This window comes from Perissodus microlepis, chromosome 9 (genome assembly GCF_051167445.1).
Source record: "Perissodus microlepis isolate ML-2025 ecotype Zambia chromosome 9, ASM5116744v1, whole genome shotgun sequence".
In the NCBI taxonomy this organism is placed as follows: domain Eukaryota; kingdom Metazoa; phylum Chordata; class Actinopteri; order Cichliformes; family Cichlidae; genus Perissodus; species Perissodus microlepis.
In genome coordinates, this window is record NC_140469.1 from 16,353,081 (window position 1) to 16,375,108 (window position 22,028).

At 39.9% G+C, this 22,028-nt stretch overlaps 3 protein-coding genes across 5 annotated transcripts in view; 2 read left to right on the top strand and 1 right to left on the bottom strand.

Moving 5' to 3' along the window:
- arfgef1 (ADP-ribosylation factor guanine nucleotide-exchange factor 1 (brefeldin A-inhibited)) overlaps positions 1–2,257 on the top strand; it is a 55,843-nt gene extending 53,586 nt beyond the window's left edge. For both annotated transcript variants that reach the window (XM_084939244.1, XM_084939245.1), the window contains one exon: positions 865–2,257. In XM_084939244.1, coding sequence (XP_084795370.1) covers positions 865–1,077 — 213 coding nt within the window. In that variant the 3' untranslated portion in view covers positions 1,078–2,257. The remainder of the gene's footprint in view (positions 1–864) is intronic.
- On the bottom strand, positions 1,384–15,247 carry cspp1a (centrosome and spindle pole associated protein 1a). Of its 2 annotated transcripts, XM_084939246.1 has the most exons (29): positions 14,804–15,242; positions 14,621–14,704; positions 14,409–14,506; positions 12,699–12,779; positions 12,196–12,297; positions 11,614–11,957; positions 11,419–11,496; positions 10,960–11,045; positions 10,770–10,866; positions 10,258–10,297; positions 9,717–10,045; positions 9,509–9,633; positions 8,813–8,900; positions 8,533–8,644; positions 8,296–8,443; positions 8,090–8,191; positions 7,922–7,980; positions 7,629–7,775; positions 7,370–7,510; positions 7,189–7,287; positions 7,046–7,103; positions 6,829–6,955; positions 5,909–6,042; positions 4,177–4,314; positions 4,068–4,102; positions 3,870–3,933; positions 3,256–3,347; positions 3,060–3,171; positions 1,384–2,843 (listed from the first exon to the last, which is right to left on the bottom strand). In XM_084939246.1, exons 2-29 carry the CDS (start codon positions 14,664–14,666, stop codon positions 2,716–2,718), a joined length of 3,210 nt encoding a protein of 1,069 aa, XP_084795372.1. In that variant the 5' UTR covers positions 14,667–14,704; positions 14,804–15,242; the 3' UTR covers positions 1,384–2,715. The 2 variants fall into 2 exon arrangements, 1 of the variants encoding a protein (XP_084795372.1); XR_014801285.1 differs by lacking the exons at positions 1,384–2,843; positions 3,060–3,171 and adding an exon at positions 3,523–3,640 and having other exon boundaries at positions 14,804–15,247.
- A 583-nt stretch (positions 15,248–15,830) lies between these two features.
- cops5 (COP9 signalosome subunit 5) lies at positions 15,831–21,191 on the top strand. Its single transcript, XM_084939250.1, has 8 exons — positions 15,831–16,127; positions 16,383–16,617; positions 17,328–17,456; positions 17,861–17,926; positions 18,162–18,247; positions 18,388–18,499; positions 19,195–19,343; positions 20,895–21,191. The coding sequence occupies exons 1-8, from the start codon at positions 15,991–15,993 to the stop codon at positions 20,983–20,985; spliced, it is 1,005 nt and encodes a 334-aa protein (XP_084795376.1). The 5' UTR covers positions 15,831–15,990; the 3' UTR covers positions 20,986–21,191.
- Positions 21,192–22,028: the final 837 nt, after the last annotated feature.

Genomic DNA, 22,028 nt, shown 5'->3' on the forward strand with positions numbered 1-22,028 from the left:
AAATGAACTCATCTTATTGCATTTGAAATAGATGCTTCAAAGATGGAGACCTGGTCTGCAAACCATTGCAGTCAGTTGCCGTATTCAAAGCAACTTTGGCGCATCAAGATGATAATAAAATGGAAATGTGACAGAATTAGACTGTGGTCTGTTTGCAAGTAAATGGGGTCAAATTGGTATTTACATGCAATGTGTTAATGATAACTTGGCAATTAACTGTGATAAATTGGGGGAAAGATCTGTTGCCATCTATGCCACCTTATGCTCTGAGTCCAACCAGAACCTCATACATCTGAATCAAAAATTCAGAAAGTCCTCCACAAAATTTGATGCAATTTGACTGCAAAAGAACACAAACACTTTGCAACCTTGCTTTCATATATAAATATATGACCAGATTACAACCAATTGGCAGCCAGTTAAGTCAAGTCCCTAATGCAAAGAGATTGCAGACAAGTTGCATTCATCAGCAGCATGTTGGCAGTCTGTGCATTTATGAATGAGGCGGCATTTATTTACAAACCTTTGCAAATTTGTTTGAGTGATTACATTCTCTGCTGCCTCCCACAAGGCAACCTGTCAATTCACCCTGTGAACAAAACTATTCACTGAAAAAAACCTGCAATTAGTCACCCAACGCGAAAAAATTAAATTCAGTCCCAGTCAGTTGTTTTTATTATTTATTTTTCTAGTCACAGTGAGGTTGTCATCCTGTTTTCACTCTAGTGTGACTGGGCCATTACAGATTTCTCTTTGTAGATTTTTGTGTACATCAAAAAGAATATGAGCATGTGTTTAAAGATCTAACTTCTCATTGTCTTCCTCTGTCTCTTCCCTGCTTTCTCATCTCACCTCCACTTGTAGTTCAAAGCTCATGCATCCAGATACTACCCTCTTCTGTGTGAGATCATGCAGTTCGACCTGATCCCCGAGCTCCGAGCTATCCTAAGAAAGTTTTACCTGCGTATCGGCATCGTGTTTAACATTGCACAGCTGCCTGAGCCAGAGCCTCAGCAGGCCCGTGAGCCAGAGACTGACATGGAGGTTGGGGAGGAGGCTGGGGAGGAGGCCCAGTGACGCTGCACCGCAAACAGCCTGGAGCACGAAGCTCTACCGAGGCCTCCGTCGTGGATTCGCGTGGCCGTGCTGGTGCTCTGTGCTGCCTCAGGGGCCTCGGTGTGTTTTTACGCCGAACACTTGATTTAAAATTGGCTGATTGTCAGTCAGCTATCTGTTAACATCCACCCGCTCCCTTAACCCTGTCACCACACACACAGACACGCCTGTACACACAAACAGCCCAGACGGAGTCCTTGCTAACACTATAAAAACATGTCTTGTACCATGTGTAGCGATGCCTCTACTGGATAAAACTACTGATAACCAACTGACAGTTATCCATATCTCTGATCTGCTCAGAAGGAAGATATAAAAAAAAAGGTGTGCTTCTTACTGTATATTTAAAACAAAGAATGAATGGTTTCAGCAACATGCAAAAAGACATTCTGCAACTATGACAGTGACGTTTGTCACACGTTGATAGTAATGATCTCTCTGTCTGCACTGCAGATGGCTAACATTAGTATGGATAGCCTCTTGGATGATACTAGTTGTACAGATCTGATCTGCCGCTGTGTAATATAATCTTATAACACTAAATTTCTTTTATTTTTGTTTAAATTTGTTTTCCTTCTCTGGATTTGCTGCACTTGATCTGTTTTGTTTTTGTTTTTCAAATGCACTGGAGATTTTACTTTTGTGATAATTTATTTGACTGTACCACCTCCTGCAGATTGTCCTAAACAGTACGATTTGTAATTAAACTAAGACCGCAGAAAGTGATGGGTTAAATTATTCCATTTTATATGTTATGAGGTTTTTAACCGAAATAGACGATAACGGGGCTTCTATAACTGGAAGACGACAGCAAACTGATTCTAGCTGCTTTTTTGAGTCACTAGTCTGTTTTCATGTGAGTTTAGTTTTCACTCTTGTGTATAAAAATCAGAAGTTAATAATATATTTAATGGTTTTTTCTTTGGTCTGGGGGAAAGATATATGTATAGAGAAAATGACAAATGTTAGCTGTGCTTTAAGTATGACTGGGATGCATTCCTGCTCATGGATGTAGAAAACAAATGTATATGATACAGCAATGTAAAGTTTTCTATGTTGCAAAAGAATATGTACAACTTTCTGTACAATACATCATCTGGCATTCTAATCAGGTTCTAGGTCAATAAAGTTTTTGAACTTGGTTGATTTGAAATGCTGACTCACTGAATTACAGTTGCTGCCAGCTGTTTAATAATGATCAGCCAGGACAACATTACAGTAACATTTTTATTGCTCAAAAACACCATGACTTTATTCATTAACTGAATCCCACCTTTACTACAATGTTAATGTGCTAAATGTAGAAGGTAAAGAGGAATTGGCCACAGTGAGTTTTGTATTAACTGTTTCTTCTGTGATCTAATAGTCATTAATGTTTTTACAGACTCTGGTCTCCAATGAGAGCAAATAGAAACAGCACACAAGTAAAGTGTAAGTAAAGCACTGCACAGGAAGGACATCAGTTCTCATGAGAACCCCCACCTGCATGCAAGGTGGCTGTGCATTTCCAGTTTAGAGAGCCACCAATGGGAGCTGTGCAATGCAGTGTTTAAGTCTGTGTGGAGCTCCCATCCGCCTGTTTATCCTGTTGCTACAGCCTCACTGCTTTACAGCGTCTGACGTTCCGGGCCGCAGCCACAGTTCCGTGGCAACAGTGTCCACAGAGACACAGCTCCCCATGGCAGAGCCCAGCGACGACATGTCCGCTTCATCACCGGGCAGCCAGTCTGTAGAGTACAGGGGCTTATCCATCACATTTTTTTTCAATGATACTAAAAAACGCTTAAAATTTGCACATGTTGCTAAAAGCCAACAAGTGTATAAAGTGGCACGCTTTTTATGTTTCACTAATTTGTAAGGTGTTTAAGATTAGCTCCCACTTGCTATACTAGTTATAAGCCTGATCATTTAAATGCTTCCTGTAGTGAATTCTTTCGTCTTACCTTTTACGCTGTTATCACCAGAGTGGGAGTCTGGCCTCGTAATGTGGCGTTTGTTCTGGTTGTTGTGACTGGGTACTGCTGGCAGATTATCACCCTCCTTGTCAGCCACCTCCTGTAAATATATACAGAGCTTTGATATCTTAATGATGATGATCCTTTTGATCTTAGTAAAACACAAGATGCATATCAGACATACATCATAGTTAAGTCTCGTCCTTGGGGCCGTCCTCTCCTGGTGCTCTGCTGATGGTTGAGAGGATCTCTGCTCACGTGCCTCACCACTGTAATCTGACAAAAACCCAATAGTCATGTATCATTAATTGCAAATGTCTTTACAGCCAAACAGATGGTAGGGACCTAAACTTTATTCCATTTATGCATGCATAATATGAAAATAGTGAGAAAACCCTGAGCTTGAAGAAAAGTATTCAAAAGCATCAGGCTTTTTTTTTCTCTAATGTACCAGTTGCCTGTGCTCTGGGAGTCTGCTATCACCACCCTGCAGCTGGCGTAGTCACTTTGCATCTAGCACTGGCACCAGCTGCAACACAGACTGCTGGCTGGCACGCACCACAGTTAGCCTGGCAGAGAAACCAAGAGCTAAATTGGCCTGGCACACAGAGTGTTGTAGAAAGGTATTATGAGGTTGTATGTAGTAGACTTCCCAAACCGTGTCACCTTTATGTAAAACATCTGGTGCTTTTGGGATTTTTTTTCAAAGTCTATTGTGTCCCCAGTCATGTGAACACAAGAAGGGAAATAAATGAGAAAGACTGTTTTTACAGACGGACCATGTTCTGCCAAACTCACCAATAAAAGAACTCTCTGATGGCAATATGGGGTTTCTGTGAGTGGCACGTCCAGGGTTCTTGATCTGGGAGGAGACACAAATGCAGACAGAAAACAATAAAATCTCTACAATTAACAAAATTAAGCCATGCAAGACTGAATTATCTGCCAGGGTGAAAGTGCAGAATATAGTTACTGTGTAATGTGCTGATCACTTACAGGATAATAATGACCTAGTTGACGGCCCAAGAAGTCTACAGAGGAAGACAGAAGGAGGAGTTAGAGGACAAACATTTGAGGTGAAACTGATTTGTATTTGCTCACTGACCACTATCTTCCTGTCTCCTCATTAGCCTGATTTTGTGCTGTTGTTCACGTAGAAGGGCCTGCTGCTGGATGTCCAGACTTTGCGCGTCTGCGGGAGGGTCAGGGTACAGGGTTCGAACCTCCTCACGAGATGTCGTACCTGCAGGATAAAAGCAAGCTACGTCACATCAGGGATTGTTACTATAGGGCAGCTCTAGGCAAAGCAATTGACTAATAAATTAAATATTTGCATCAGTAAAATAATAAACACAAAGCAAAAAAAGTGTTTAGTGAAGCCAAAAAACCATCTAGTCCTTTATCCTCTTTTGTTGGTTTTACAGCTTGCAGCTCTGAGTGTGTTTCAGACTCCAGTTTGGGAACACATCCAGTCATTTCTTTGGTAACTTACATGAGATTCACTGTACACATGGGCAAACTGTCCGTCACTGACCGAGGCCTCAAATGACCTCATGAGATTAAAGTTTCGGTTTAGGTAAAGGGAGATAGAGCACCAGTTAAAAGTCTAAACCATTTGGTATCCTCCACACTTACAAGAACAGCATGACCAAAGTGATTGTAAACAGAATCAACACTGATTTCCTCTATGTAGCTTAGTACTGAGAATAAAAGAAAAGCATTATTAAACGTATTTGTTCTTCTTCTTCTTTTGGCAGCTCCACATTGAATCATCTGCCTCCATCTCCCCATTTCTAGCATCCATCTATGTCACAGCAACCCCCTGCATGTCCTCCTTCACTTCAGCCATGAATCTTTTCTGTCTGCAAACATCATCATCCACAGAGACTCTTGCCTGATCTCATCTGTCAGCCTCTGTCACCAGTGAAACAAGAAGGGGCTCAGAGCCTATCTCTGATGTAATCTCACCCCCAACTGTCACTCCCACCGCACACTTCACTATTGCCTTGTTCTTCTACATGCCCTGCACCACCATCACATACTTCTCCGCCCCTCAGGACTTCCTCATGCAGCACCAGAGTTCCTGTCTAGGCACCCTATGATATCCACAAAGACAGTGCAACTCAATCAGTCCTTCTCTACACTTCTCCATCTTATTCCTCTGTAGTTACTCTCTTCACATCAACCCCGTTCTTTAAAAGTGGTACGGTTACACTTCATCTCCATTCCTCAGAAATCCCCTCACTCTCCAAGACTGTGTTAAACACTCTTGTTCAAAAGTCCACGGCCCTCGCTCCTAGACCTCTCGATGCCTCCCGTCTCCTTCCTCTTCAGAGTTGCCCTCACTTCCTCCTTGCTGATTCTCTGCACTTCCTGATTCTCTAACTCCATTTTCATCCACTTTCTGTCATTAACTTCATTCATGAGCTCCTCGAAGTACTCCTTCCATCTTCTCAACACACTCTCTTCACATTAGCACATTTCCACCTCTATACTTAATCACTCTAATCTGGTGGACATCTCTTCCAGCACAATTTCTCTGCCTAGTCATTCATTACAAGTCATGTTCTCCTTAGTGTCCAGCCTCACATACAACTCACTACAAGCCTTTTCCTTTGCCAGGGCCACCTCTCTCCTAGCCTTCCAGTACTCTTTTCTTCAGCTCTCCGACTATCCCACTTTTTCTTTGCCAGCCTCTTCCTGTGAATACATTCCTGAATCTATTATTATTTGTGCAATGAAAATTAAATCAGACTTACTGCAGGTTGGTACATTGTAAGAACAACAGTGGTTCAAAGAAGCATTGAAAGCTGTGTCAAAGCTGTGTCTTTTATTACCTCTATGTTTAAGCTGGATGAACTCCCTGATGTTTTGCCTGTTAGCATGTGCATCAGCTGGAGAAGGACTCCTAGCTGAAGACAGGACAGCTTCTCTATGTGCAGATTTAAGGGCCTCCGCCCTTGGTCGTCTTCTACACATGAGCAAAGGAGGAAAATCCCAAATGAAACAGAACAACTACCTCTAATAACAAACAGATGTCTGTCTGAAAACGTAGCAGCAGTTCACTATGCCAAATGCTTTCTAGTTGTGCACAGTAACTATAACATTTAGCTCCACCTGCTGCACTGTCCCTGCAGTGACATAAATTAATTCTGCATTGCTATAAAACAATGAGGACATTATGCTTGACCTGTACTTGCTGAATACATTCCAAAGCTTTTATGTTCCCTAAAGCGCTGGTCCTCCTGTGTCACCAGTCTGTGACAAAAGAAAAGCCCAGAGACTGGCACCAGTTCAAAGGCATTTCTCAGATGATTTGCTGTAAACTTGAATACAAGCAGAGATTAACAAGTGGCTTGTAAAACATCCCTGTAATTTAGCAGGGAGGGATGCAGTTACTCGACATATCATGCTGGGCTTGGTAATAATGGGTTGAGAATATTCTAAGCAGCAACATGGCTACTGTAGTGCTCCACAGCAATTCACTGAGGAAAGACATGGGTCACTTAATTTTTTCCAAGCACAGTAATACATACTTCACTACAAATATCAAATCAAGATCACACTTTAACAGCCCAGAGTTAGTATTGTGTCTTCATTTCACAACATCTGGGGGTTAATTGGGTTAAATTCAACATAGCAGCGTCTCTAAATGACTGATTGTAAGCCTGGCACAAAAGATAGAAATCCCTGTTATTTTGGGTCTGTTATACCTGCACACATCTCCCTGCTGTTCAGTGCTGCCTGACTGCAGTACCTGTTTACCAGATTGTAGTGGGTCTCGTGTGAATCCGTGCGACCCATCTGAACCTCCAGTTGTCGCTGCTCTTTCCTCAGATAACCACGGAGGGCTGACAGCTTCCTAATTACTTCCTGTTGATCATCTGAAGCATGACAGGGGAGTGAAGGCAGAGCAAGGATCAGAAAAATAAATGTTTATGATTTGCACGCACAGAGGTTAAGACAAATCTTACCCTGCTGGCTGGGAATTTCATCGGGTGGTCGGTGGTGCGGTGCTGACACCGAGCGATTCTGTGAATGCATTTTTTTTTATTATAGAGTTATCATAAAGGGCAAAATGTGAAAATATTTGCAGCCTTTGCGATGAGTCACTCACAGTTATGGATGACCGCTGGCTCAAAACAGAGGAGGGCCTATATGGCACAAGATTTGCCAGCTTTTTCTGCAAGGTTGGGACAGGCGGAGAGGGCTGCCTCTGCAGGACAACAAGTAAAATGTCATTCTTTGACAAAGGCACAGCGAGCTATAGCACTGCTGTCTTTTCGTGCTTACCGTACCTCATAATTCAACCGTGAGTCTTTCTCCACCCTGGTGGTCTGAGGTACCTTCTTAGTCTCTTTTTCCTGCCTCACCAGCTTTTCTTGCTTCTGGTGACGTGTTTCAGCTTCATGGATCCAGCCTTGGTTTTTCAGCTTATGCTGCAGAGAGTAGATAAAACTATTTCTCTAAGTCCACTCCATTGTTACGGAACCCACTCTTAACTATAAAGAAGGAGAAATGATGAAGGACTCTTTATAAAAGAAACAAGCTCATCACCTCAGTCCTCCTTTTCTCTTTCCTTTGCTCCTCCTCATATTCCTCCTGTAAGCGTGCCCTCTGCATGGCCAGTCTCTTCTCTTCTTTCCCCTCCTCAATTCTAATCTGTTCTCTTTCCTCTTGCTGTTTTCTCTTGTTTTCCTCTATCTGTTTGAAATGCACAGTTAATTTACAACTTTTTTAAAGTGCTGAGAATACAGGTTGCTGTAAGTCTAAAAGCATTTCATTTCATCCTGCAGTTGATCAGTACCCTCTCCTATCATCCATCTACAGACTGAGGCCCCGGGACCTACCTGCTGTTTCAGGGCTGCTCTGTAACTGTCCTGCTGTTGAAGTGTCTCATCCTTGAAACCTGTAAAGGTGAAAGCAATTTAAAACAGAAAAGACAGAAAGCCATAAGCTATAGATCTACAAAGCATATAAAATGCACAGCCACTGAAATATTAGGAAGATAACATTACCTGTTAGTCGATGGGAAATGGGAGAACTAGTTTCAGTGCCAGGAGTGGGCACAGGATTCCTATATGATGCCTCATTGATCCTGTGCATGTGATTCAGGTCACCTAAAGGCAGCAAAACATTCATTAAAACATGTTACATTAATAGCTGTTGATCAAACACATTAAATTATCTTGCCTCCGGTGAACACCATTACAATAAAACTTACTAACAAGGTTGCCTTTTTGGTCTCTAATCGGAGCACCTCCTCCACTTCTCCCCCAGGGGTTGTATGCCCTCATCTCAGCCTGTATCTTGGCATTGAGTCGTGCTGTTTCTTCTTTCTCTATTCTTCTGTGCTCCTCTCTTTCTTTAATCTGGGCCGCAGACACAATTTTCAAAGGATGAAACCATCACACTGCTATAATAGAACATGTGGTTTCTTCATGGAGCTATAACAATGCACCTGCTGTCTGAGTGTCTCTTGGTAGCTCAGTACACTCTCTCTCCTCTGCTTAGACTTTTCTGCATGAAGTTCTTCAAAAACCAGAGCAGATGCTCCATGTTGATGAGTTTCTCTGGAAGCAGACAGAGTAATATAAGTACAGAAGGTAGTGATAGGCATTCAGTTTGTGAAGACCCTCTTCCGGAAGACAGAAAAGGTCTACTGCTTAACATGCTGAAAAAATTAACAGGTTTTACAAAAAAAACTCCAAAGGTTTTTTCCAACTGGGAAGGTCACTGACTCATTTTGGCCACTGGATCTGAGAGGACGCGTTCTCTGAGACAGAATCTTGGAATTCTCAGACTGCCGATTCCCCCCGGGCAGACCATCTGATGTAGAAAATACAAAAATATAAGATAAAGAATGCATACGATTCAAGAGCTTCATTAACTATCTGCTGCCACTGACTGCCACAAACAAAGCTCAAATAAAGAGCAGGAATTTGGCAGTAATATTAAAATAGAAAAGAAATAACTGTAACCAAACACACCACTCGCATATAGTATTATCATTAATGTTGCCTTCAGCTGTAGAAAAGGAGAAACAGTAACATTACTGTTTTCATGAATGTTGCTTTAAGCTTTTCTGAAGCTTAAAGCAACATTCATATGATTTGCATGGAGGTGACAGTTGTGTTAAGTGCAGCAACTGTCACCTCCATGCCTTATACCTCCAAACCCTTATATCACAGTAAATATAAGGGTTTATTTTAATTTTGTTAATAGGTTGTTGCAGTTTCTTTGTAATGTTGACTTTACACAAACTGGATAGCAACACGTTTTTCAACTCCAGCAATCTAAACATCACCACACTGAAATCAAACCACTTGTTGTCTGCTTTAAAAACTTTAATCAACAACGTAAGTCTAAAATAAATGGGGAATAAAAACAAGAAACATTTAGTAAATACATATTTGTGAAACAGATAGTTATATTACTTGGATTGTGAGGAAGATGAGGATCTAATGGATTCCTGGTTCCATAGTAGTAATAATCTGCATCATATGGAGTCTTGTAATTGTGAGGTACAATGGGAGGTAAAGGAGGAGCAACACTCGTAACCCTGAAACAGAGTTACCAACACTCCAGTGAGTGTATAGCAGGGCTGCTAATTTTATTCATTTAATCGAAGCAAATGTGAACTACCTTGGGATGGTCACCTCTCCTAGGATGTTTGAGAAGTCTCTGTGGTAGTCCTCACTAAAATAGTCCAGTGAGGGGACACCTTGCGGTAATTCCATCCCATTTGAAGGCACAGTCTTCCCAGGCAGTTGTCTGAGAGCTGTAATGAAGTCCACCTGGGACTTTCCTGGGGGGGCTCTCTCATCTGCATTCTCAGTGGGTTTGCCATTTTCAAGACTGGGATTTAGGTGCTTCCCTTCAGCCTCTAGATCTTTTCCTAGCTTGTGAAGAACATCCTGGCTCAGGCTGCTATAGTGACGATTCACAGACCCTAGCTGCTGTATCCGGTCAGGCTGGAACAGATTACGTGTGGTCCAGAACACAATCATCAAAGAAAGACAACATATATATCGAGGATAAGATTAGGTGGCACTTCTTTCAAGAAATTTATCCAAGACTCCACAACCTATGAAAGTTATAATAACAAATCCAGACCTGACACAAACATTATGTTTCTGCTGTTTAAAGGTTTTGCTAGCCAGATCTTTTAATGCTATTCTCCTACCTCTTTCTCAGGGTCAACTCTCAGCTCAAGTCTTTTCTCCCTAAAGAGAAAAAAAGGACAGAGAACAACGTCACAGGCTTGATGTTGTTTTCTATGTCTTCTTTTTTATTCAGCTGCTCCCTTTAGTGGTCTCCACAACATGATCAACAGCCTCCATCTCACCCTATCCCTAGCATCCTCCTCTGTCACAACCCTCTGCATGTCCTCCTTCACGACACCCAGAAATCTTCTCTGTGGTCTTCCTTGTTTCCTCCTGCCTGGCAGCTTCATCTTCAACACCCTTCGTCCAGTATATGTGCTAACCCTCCTCTCCACATGTCCAAACCCTCTCATCCTTGCCCCCTCTAACTCTCATCACTTCTCTTCTTAACCTAGCTTCGACAGGTCTTTTCTAAGTTAAGAAGAGAGGTGACCAGCGATCAATAGTTTGATTTCATGCTTTGTAGATCATAAGGGTTGAGCTAGCTTAAAGGACTCCCATGAAAATGATGATTTTGAGAATAAATACTTACTCCATCTTCTTCCTCTGCTTTTCAGCAATTTGTCTCAGTAACTCCTGCCTGTATTGTTCTTTCCTCATCTGAGTTGTCTCCTGCTCTTCTGTTATTCCTGCAGAGTCATTAAAATACTGCTCAAGTTCTGAAATATGACTTTAATTGATAAATTGCATTTATTATCTGTGTAGTAAGAATGTTTTTTTACCTATCAGCAGTCCAGTAGCAAAATCAGCCTTATCCTTCCTGACAGCAGATCTTGCAGCCATCTTCATGCTGGCTGGCACTTGAACACTATTGAATACAGATACACAAACAGAATGGGGCTCTCCATAAGAGTCAGCCAATTACTGACAGCATGTAAGGGTAACATCACTGCAATAACTTCCTCTTTAAGCCACACCCAGCTACGATTTTATGTCACACAGTGGCTGCAGAGCTTTGAGGTCTATTGATTCTGAAAATTTATGAGACTTTCCAGGGGGATGTTGTTGGCCGCCCTTGTCTGCATGTGACCACTGTTTCATCATCATAAATCACATTGCTGCAAAACCTTTTGTCCAGGGCAAAGCATTTATAAGCTAACATTATTGCTAGTGTACAGTTAGGAGCTGAGATCATTAACAACTTTCTAGAAGCAGGGCTCAAAAAACATAAACTTGCTTACTCAGACTTCCAAATTGTGTCATTGGTCTTCTGATGAGAAACTGTAGGAGCCGCTGTCTCCTTTATGTCCAGAGAAGCCCTGCCATAGAAACAGACAGGACAGTGAAATTTGGCAGAGGAGCAATCTGATCTCATTTATATGGTAATGGATGAAACTACCAGTAATTCAAATCATTTTCCAGAAAAAAAAGGATACTTCTTCACTCTGCACTCTTGCGCTGTCATCTCCTCTTTGTACCCAGGCTCTTGAGTGTGCCTGTCGTTCCTCCTCCTGTATCTCAAATCCAACTCATCCCCTCTGTCTGTGTTTAGCTCGTCTTCAGAGCTGTAGGGCTCTGCTCTGAAGATTTGCCAGCGTCTTCGCCGCCTCTGAACTGGACTCCTGATTTCTCCATCGTTGAACACCTCGGTCAGAGTGGAAGCATCTTTCCTCTCATTGTGAATGGGGACTATGTTTGTGTGGGTATGTTTGTGAGGGGATGAAAGGGGAGAGGCTGGGGGAGAAATTTTCAAGCCATCTGAAGCGTGAATCTGTCCACGCTGAAAATGAAAATGTGAGGACGAAATTCAATGTGAAAAAAGATTTACTTTGTAACAGAGTGCTTTTCGTTATTTATCTTTCAAGTACTCAGTGAGCTGTATCTACCTGATAAATGGAGAAGCATTTCTACTGATAGAGAATCCTTTAAAGTGTGCTATAAAAATTGCATGGATTATTGCACCAAACACACTAGTGTTATTGTGCACGATCTGCCTATTGAGTCATCAGTCTTCTTACCTTGGGACTGATAGAAGACGTTCTCCTCTTTACCGTTCTGATTTGAGCTTGTTCTTGGAGGAAGAGGTTGTATTCTTTATTTCTCTCCTCTCTCAGTTTTTCCTGCAAGAGAAAAAACAAAAAGTCAGAGTCAAGCAGCCACACCGCTCAGTTAAGCTCATATGACACTTATAATTTAAGGAAATACAAAACTTAAAGAATACCATCTTCTATCAAAAGAAGATACATATTTCTGCTTGCACACATTCAGGTGACGATGAGGTTAAGGCTATATTTTTTGCCTCAATATTTCAAAAATGCTTGCATCAAACTTATCAACATTCAGCTTGTCGTGAACATATAGACGCCTGAAATCCCTCTTAACTTTTGTTTGTAAGTTCACGGTCTTATATAAAGAAAATCAGTTGCCATGAAGCGCGCAGCACTGTGCAGTCAGCAGTTTATATCAGTTCTAGCTGAAGAGCTAAAGCTCTACTTTGATGACTGAATGAATGCAGGCACACCTTTACAGATATCCTCTCATCAATTGGTAGTGACACTCCATCAAGTTGTTGTTGAGGCTCTTTACTTTTCAGATCCGTTTTCTGCAGGAAGAATAAGAGATTTGCTGTGTGTACGCAAATGCAACACAGAGGCAACTTAGTTAAACACAGACATAAACTCACCAGCCACTTTGCTAGGTACACCTTTTCAGCTGCTCATTAACGCAAATACCAAATCAGCCAATCACATGGTGGCAGCTCAGTGCATTTGGGCATGTAGACAGGGTGAAGACGATCAGCTGAAGCTCAAATCAAGCATCAGAATGGGGAAGAAAGGTGATCTAAGCTACTTGAACGTGGCATAGTTGCCGGTGCCAGATGGACTGGTCTGAGTATTTCAGAAACTGCTGATCTACTGGGTCAGTCTGAATCCAGGGAGCAGTAGTTCTCTGGGTGAACATGTCTTGTTGATGCCAGAGGTGAGATAAGGGAAGAATAGCAATGATTGCTTCAAACTGATAGGAAGCAAACAGTAACTCAAATAACCCTTTGTTACAACCAAGGTATGTAGAAGACCATCTGTGAACCTTGAAGTAGATAAGCTAAAGCAGATAGTGGTGGTGTAATGGTGTGTGGGGTGTTTTCTTGGCAGACTTTGAGCCCTTTAGTACCAACTGATGATACTACGTATATACAGCCTACGTGAGTATTGTTGCTGACCATGGCCATCGTTGTATGACCATGAGTATCCATCGTCCGATAGCTGATTTCAGCAGGAAAACACTCCACCATGTCATAAGCCAAAATCTAGTTCAATCTATGCCATTTAGATTGCCAAAATGGTGGCGTTAGGAAGGTATACCTAATAAAGTGGCTGGTGAATGTATTTTCGTAACGATTTCTGATATGTCATTCCAGATAAAAAGTTCCCATGTTCCAGACAATTTTAAGATTAGGATTTAAGATTTATTAAGTCTTAAATGTAACACTAATAAAAAGGAAATGTCTAAAATGCACATTTAGGTGTTTTATTCCATTCTGTCAATTGGATATGTATGCAAATTAGCACATATTTAATCTATGTTAATCAGACACCAATTTTTTTTAAAAATAATTCAGCATAAGCTTCAAAAAACTTGCAATACATAAAATTATTATTTTAATATAAGTAATCAGCTGTTGAAATTTCATTGTGACTGTGATTCATTGTGCTTTTCCTTCTACAGTGAGCTGCAAAGTTTCACTTCGGTGGCACTTACATAAAGCAAAGATTTCCAGTTTTATTTAACTTGATGTTCTGACTTTAGATTAATTATTTTTTATATACTGTTTAGTCTACTATTTAACAATTTATTACAACAGTGAATGAAAATAACTCAGTAAAAGGTTTATATTCTAATGCCTTTGTGTGGGGCTCTGTTGTTTATTTCTCTTTTTTTTATATTGAGATCGCTTGTTTGTTTGTTTTTTTTGTTTTTTTAAATTGTGCATCTTTTACCTCACTAAGCCAGTTTGTCTTGGCATGTTTTTTAAATTTTATTTTAATAAGCTATTCTGATTTATTTAAGACCTTTTCTTATAGGTTATATATAATTATATGCCTGATGTAACAGTAAATTCCTATTGTTTTGGCTAAATGAACTATATATTATTTTATCTATACATGTTCAGATTTTTATTTTATTTATTTATTAATTTATTTATTAATTTATTTATTTTGCGTCGTCACACCCTGGATATATAGTTTCTGTAGTCCAGCTGGAGCTCCCGCTGAAGTTTCTGCTTCTTCCTTTCATACTCGGTACCCAGCAGATGGCTTAAGCCAATACCTGGGAAATACGGCATATATAGAGTAGACTGTACAATAAAAACAGGAAACTATTCACTAAACACTACAGGCTTAAATAATGCAGCCAATTCTCTACTACAGCCTTGTACAATACCTCTGTCGGGATTGGGGTTTACTCCTAGAGCTGCTGCTGAAGTCATATTTACAGCATTGTGTAATTTGCACCATCTGACCCTGACTGTGGAGAAAAACTCGCTGAAACACCGATTTGTTTATTAAAAAGCAACATGTGATTAAAATAATTCCTTTGTTTGTTTGTTTGTTTGTTTTTACTCACCGGTTGATTAGTTTACACCTATAAACGTTGCTTCGCAAGTCCTTGATCACATATGGCGAGGAGTTTTTTCTTCATGCTTTTCAAAAAAACGTCCAATCGTGATACACAATACACCCAATAAGGCAAACATTGGACTTAATGTTCATATACCCCATAATGGGGTATATGAACATGCGCGTGTATTTTAAAGCTCGGCTGTAACTCTGGCTAGACAAATAAGAAGACCAAATAAGACGATATATATCAATAAATCTTAAATTTCCACACACAGCTCAAACCTATCCGACCGATCTTTCACAGCGAGCCCAAAGCGTCATTCCGTTGCCATTGGCAACCATGGCACAAACCTTCTCCTGGGAGAGGCTAGCAAACACATCTAACACAAACATTCTAGAAAAATATGTCTAATATAGTGCAAATATTAAGTCTTTAATAACTCTGCAATATTTAACACTAGTATTTGAATTTGCTGTTTCTTTTTAATCGTCTTTAAACAACATAAAACCAGGCAAAGTTTATTAACAACATGTTAATAAACTTAACATACTGCTGTTGTCTAAAAATGATACCATCTAGCCTTAACCAGCAGCCCTTCAGGCTAATTAGTAGCCCTTTAACTTACTAGCTACGGCCTTCCTCCAGAATAGTATTGCCTAATTATTGAATATTAGCTTCAGTTTTTTTGACTCATTAAATACTTCAGCTCCCAGTATAAGTACGGTGCCGAGGCTCTAAGAAAAAAGCCCTGACAAATAGATGTAGGTACCTTTCTAAAAAGCGCCGCTAGATGTCAGTGCGTCCCCAGCGGTTAGTTTGAAGTCGTCGCAGGACTAAACCATGGCTTCCGTCACAGGGGTAAATATATTCTAATAAGAGTAATAAATAAGATACAAATATGATTAATGAATGTAATATCACCATATATCATTGCGTTGTAGTGTTAAGAGATGGTATATAACAAATAAACACATCAGTGGTAAATATGTGTAATATGAAGACGAACGTCCCCGTCGATTTCACTTTGTTGCGTTGGTATCGCTCACTGTCATGGCTCCTTGAGCGAGTGGCTATCAGCTCCTAAAACGATATCAAAATCTTTGGGGGAGAAATACAGCACTTCTTCCCTTATTTAAAGAAAAAATCGGGGTTTTTTTACGGCTCGGGTTTTGCTTGGATACATTATTAACATGGCGGGGAGCAATACGGCTCAGAAAACATGGGAGCTGTCTAACAGCATGCAGGAAGTTCAGAGCATTGATGAAATTTACAAATATGACAAAAAGCAACAACAAGAAATCCTCGCTGCGAAGCCATGGACGAAAGAGTGGGTGCAAAACGACATTGTGGTATTTAGGTTTCTGTCTAAGTATTTAGGTGATTGCTGAGCTGCCGTATTCGTATTAAATGGTGTTCGTTGGTAGTTTATTGTTGGAACATTAGTGGTAGCTTAGCTACAAACTAGCAATCCGGTCTTTATGTTAGTAGCAGTACAGCAAACTGGATGTGTATCTACAATATACGCACTGCTTAATATTATCTAACATCAATACAAATACATTTGTCATTGTTCACCTTTTAGTCACCACTACTTCAAGTACTGCAAAATCTCAGCTTTGGCCCTGTTGAAGATGGTAATGCATGCCAGGTCTGGAGGAAACCTGGAGGTGATGGGCCTCATGCTGGGAAAGGTGGACGGTGAAACCATGATCATCATGGACAGCTTTGCTTTGCCCGTGGAGGGCACAGAGACCAGAGTTAACGCCCAGGCGGCGGCCTATGAATACATGGCTGCCTATATTGAAAATGCCAAACAGGTGGGACATTGACTTCCACGCACATAAAGAGCATCGTGTTTGAGTTATGACTTAGAAAGAAGGAACCGAACTATAGCCTAAATAAAATCAGACTTGATTTCATCTGAGACATTAACTTAATACTTTCTGTGAATGTCACTGGCTTACAACCATTTTTTTTTTTTACTTAAGGAAGAGTGTTTCAGCTGCTTTAGAAAAGTTTTAACTTAATATCAATAAGATTTTTACAAACTATAAAGGGATTATTTGAAGCATTACTGTCTTTTGATAGTATTAATATTCTGATAACCACATTTGTCTGCCTTTTCCCATGCTGAGTATACGATTACTTACCTCTAACCTATTTTCAAGCACTTTATTGTAGTTAATGTTGCAACCCAAGAAGCAGGAATACAGTATGAATATATTATAAGGTTAATATGATTTGCACTCTTTTATATTATCTAGGAATTATTGTAAAATTTTGTGTAAATTGTACTATGTAATGAGGTTTCTCCAGTCCCTGTTTAACAGACACTATCCAATACTCTAATGAATTCAAGTGACTACACGAATGTGGAGATATTTTTTCTTAAAAGAAAAAAGAAAGATAGGAAAATGCTACTTTAGATAAGGATAAAAACTGCAAACTGTGTCAAATACAATCATGTTACTGACATCTTACACTGCCCTAAAGAATATAAGATTTTATATTATCTATAATTCCTCAGGTTGGCCGGCTGGAGAATGCGATAGGCTGGTACCACAGTCACCCAGGCTATGGATGCTGGCTCTCAGGCATAGATGTCAGCACCCAGATGCTCAACCAACAGTTTCAGGAGCCTTTTGTGGCTGTTGTGGTAAGATGGGAAATAGTAACCAGTTTTATTTTGAAGCTAATGGCTTTTTGTTTTTTTTTTAACTGGGACTTCTATTTTCCCACTTTTCAAATGGAGCTTATCCCATATCCCACATCCCATTAATGTGGGTGTAACTGAGAAGGGGGGAAGATTACTGATGGATGAGTTGTAGATTTGCACGTAGTACTGATGAATATTTTGCTATTACAACCACATATGCTATTTACGCTTCATTTGGTTTAGCGGCGCTTAAATGCCAGGGGCGTCATGTAATTAAGTGTGTATTTTCAGCACACTGACAGCCCCAGTAAAAAGGCTCCTGGTGGCCACATTTGAGTAGTCCCCAGAGGTTTGTGTAACCCCTGACTCTGTTTTCCTGTTCTACTGTATCTTGCTTCCTATAGATTGATCCCACTCGGACTATTTCTGCAGGGAAAGTCAACCTCGGTGCCTTCAGAACCTACCCGAAGGTAAAGCAAAGACTTTAGCAGCAGTCCTCTTTGGTCTTTAGTAAAATCACAAAATATCTGCTTTTTTATTCTTCTTGTGCATAGCTGTATTTGATTATTTGAGACGTTTTTATATACTGATTTTATTGTTGTGTATTTGTTAAGAATATATTCATAAAAAAAATTTCAGTCACTCTGTATTCTTAATTCCTTATTACTGTAGTAAGTACTTAGTATTTCCTTTTTGGATTTTTAGGGTTACAAACCCCCTGATGAGGGACCCTCAGAATATCAGACTATCCCCCTGAACAAGATTGAAGACTTTGGTGTACACTGTAAACAGTGAGTATTTATATTTGCTACAGTATTGTACCGGATCAAATACTTGTGTAGCATGTACCATATCACACATTTTTCACTGTTTACTTTATTTTCAGTACTTGCATATGCGCTTCTTTTTTCTCTGTGTCTCTCCTTTTTAGGTATTACGCCTTGGAGGTGACTTACTTTAAGTCCTCCCTCGATAGAAAGCTCCTGGAACTCCTTTGGAATAAATATTGGGTTAATACCTTAAGTTCTTCAAGTCTCCTCACGGTATGTAGGGCATTTCAAAAATCAAAATGTTTGCTATTTGTTTGACATTTTGATTTATGGTTAATTATTACTCTATAACTCATTTAGACATGTGGTCACCAGCTTGTGATGTCATGATTTATTGCTGCTTATTAGCTAAGCGTCCGTGTTTGTTGATTTTAGTAATAAGCTGTACGTGAACTTTTTTCACAATGGAGATAAGTATTAAAGCTGGAGCCGACTCCATGATGCTCCTTTTCCCCCTTGCTGTTCGTTCGCCCCTCATGTAAATTTGCATTGTGGATGCAGGAACTCTGTCCTGAGCTTGACTAAACAGTCTAAATAGGCATCAGGCTTGTCCAAACAGTTGGCTTTTTGGCATTTTGGATGAAGATGAATTGACTAGATGTCAAGAACAGGCTGCTTTATGGGTGACGGGCTTTGTCAGTTGCTACACTGTCACCCCAGCCAGGGGCCTCCCTTGTCATTGTGTTTTAATTACCTTTTCTACCATAAACACGGCCTCACCTTAAGCAAACCTTTCACTGACTTCTTTTCATTCACCACAACCCATAAAGTGTTCCTCTGGCTTTTTAGACATATTTGTTGCCATTCTGCAAAAAAAGAAAAAAAAAAAAAGGACAATCTGTTATCAAGCTTTTAGTGGCAAATTGTGCATGAGTCAGTTTCTGTGTGTTTGTGTGTTGCATGGTCAGAACTCGGACTACACCACGGGCCAGGTGTTCGACCTGTCAGAGAAGCTGGAGCAGTCGGAGGCCCAGCTGGGCAGAGGCTGCTTCATGCTCGGATTAGACACACACGACAGAAAGTCTGAGGACAAACTGGCCAAAGCAACACGAGACAGGTGGGTTTTATTTTCGATAGAATGCTTTAGTAAAATTAAATGTCAGCTTAATTTATTTTGGGCACTGTAACTTAAGTATGATATAATATGACTGTAAATGTATAAATAATATCCCACTAGATGAATAAAGTGGTCAGTGGTGTTGCTTTCAATTATGTAATCATATTTTCTACTTGTGTGATATATATTATTTTTTCCACTGACCTTATAACTGGCTTGTTTTCTTTTATTTCGAGCAGTATTTTTATCACATCCTCAAATTAAATGTCAGTCTTTTTAAAATCTGGCATTGATTAGGTGTTAAGGACAGTAGTTTATTTTTGTGTTTGTTGCTAAATTAATCTAAAATTTGTTTCTTAATCAGACCAGTGTTGCTTAGCAGTAATAATTCTGTGCTTTAAGATACTTTTTAATCAGTTATTATGCAAACTGACCCCATTTGGCTATTTCAAATTTCTTGATTTAGTTTCTAATAGAATCCAGCTCAGTAATCTCTTTATGAACTCCGCCAAGGTGGTCATGTTTTTGGGAGCATTTTCGTGTGTGTCATTCTTTCTGTGTGCAAACAGCTTCAAAATGTTTGAATTCATTTAGATAAACTTTGTTGGGGTGTAAGGTGGCATCATGTTAACAATCCGTTAAGATTTGCCTTACATCCACTCAGGCCTTCAAGGTCAACTTAATGATTTATTGCCTGAAAATTGACAAAAAGCCTTATAACTTAGAAACTATGATTCTTACAAGTGTGGTATAAAAAGCACCATATAAAGATTTAAAATATCATGTCATATTTGACCTCTGACCTCTCCTTCAGGGTCAATAGATTGATCTGAAGGTGATAATGATGCTATATAGAGAGATTTAAAACAGTTTCTTTCAGCAATTGTTTGTATTGACAACATAGAGGCATATTAGGACATATAGTCTAAGTATCACGTTTATAAATCATATTATATCATATTATGAATTTGTTATGCACATTACAATAATAGGTTATAACTGTTTAAATACGTAATTTAAATACATGTAGAATATGTTAGAATAAGTATTTTTTAAAAACAAAGTTCTGCTGAAAAAAATTTTTTTCCACTTTTTTATTATTAAATATTTAAACTAAACAATGAAATAAATGCTACACTTGTACTATATCCACATTAATTTAAAAAACGTGTTTCATCAGGGCAAATAATGTTGATAGTGGTTTCAGTTTTATCTTTTAGTGGCTCTATAATGTAGTGGTTTAAATGTTCACCTGTCAAGCTAAACATCCTCGGTTTCAGGATAAGACACAGGAAGGCCAAATCACACACGGCGAGCTACCTGCTGTGGCAACCCCTCGTGAATACGAGTGCAGCCGAAAGTAGCTTTAGTTTCAGTGATATCTGATACATACACCCACTACGAATATCTACAAACAGCAACGTTACGTTTAAAAAGTCTGCTGACACCACTTTAAATGTCATATCCCTTTATGCTGCATCTGTTTTCCTTTTCTTTTTTTCCCCCCTGGATTAAATGCTGATCTTCATTTCTCTCTGTGGTTTATTTTAGCTGCAAGACAACCATAGAAGCGATTCATGGTCTGATGTCTCAAGTCATTAAGGACAAACTCTTCAATCAAATCAACACGTCTGGCAATTAAACCTCAGCCACAAGGCCATTTGAATTACACCTGGAAATGTGTTCTTGTGCATGCCCGGTGCTTACTGATTCATGGTGTATGTTTAACTGCTAAGAGTAGCATCATCTGTTATTTCTCTTGGGAGTGCTTTTCTATTCATTTTTCCTTCATGTAGGTAAGAATTAGAAGACACGTGCAAAAAAATAAAACTTAAAAAAGCAGCATTTTGTGCTTTTTTGTTTGTTTGTTTGTTTCTTTCTTTCTTTCTTTCTTTGTTTTATATAAGGCAAAGTGTAGCTGGGACAGTGATCGGTTTCAGTGGAAGGTGGATTAGATGTACACTGCTGTCCAAATGTTTACTCTTTAATGCATAATATTATATTCTCAATGCCCAGGGCACGGCGGCATCTTTTCGCACATAGCCCTGATTCAGCACAACATTTAAATAACACATCGGTGTGGTCACATTTAACGCTCAGTCTAACCTAGCACCAGTCAGTCATTCAAGTGGTGTAGCCTGTCATAGCATTACATAATGGAACAACAAACTACAGCTTCTGCTTAGGCTCAGTGGGAATCGACTGCCATGCGTGGGATGTCTCTGCGGAGTTGCTCCAGCACAGTTTGGCCCTCGGTGGTACGCTGTGGCAGAGCGGCCAGCTCGTCAGGTTGTGGTGTGGCAGTGATGCAGGGCAGAAACAGAAGCCGTGCACACTGGGGCCCATTCACCCGACGCGCCTGCTCTCCATCGAAGCAGACACTCGCCGAGTCTGCCTTTCTTTCTTTTCCCTTTTTTTTTCTGTTCCTTTGGCCTGGGGTTGTGTGATGTCTTTTTCTATGGTATTGTAATGGCTACATGTATATTTTTGATGTCATGTATTGCAGAGGAGAGAATCCCAGTGGGAGAGTGGAGGTGCCTGTTTTTTCTCATAAGCATGAGCTTTGGCACCACTTGCTATAATGATTTTACTTAACCATGATTTAACCGGTGTCTTAAAACAGAACTTTTGGTGTACTGGTTTACGAAGATGGAACTTATTAGATTAGATTTGATGAAGTTTAGG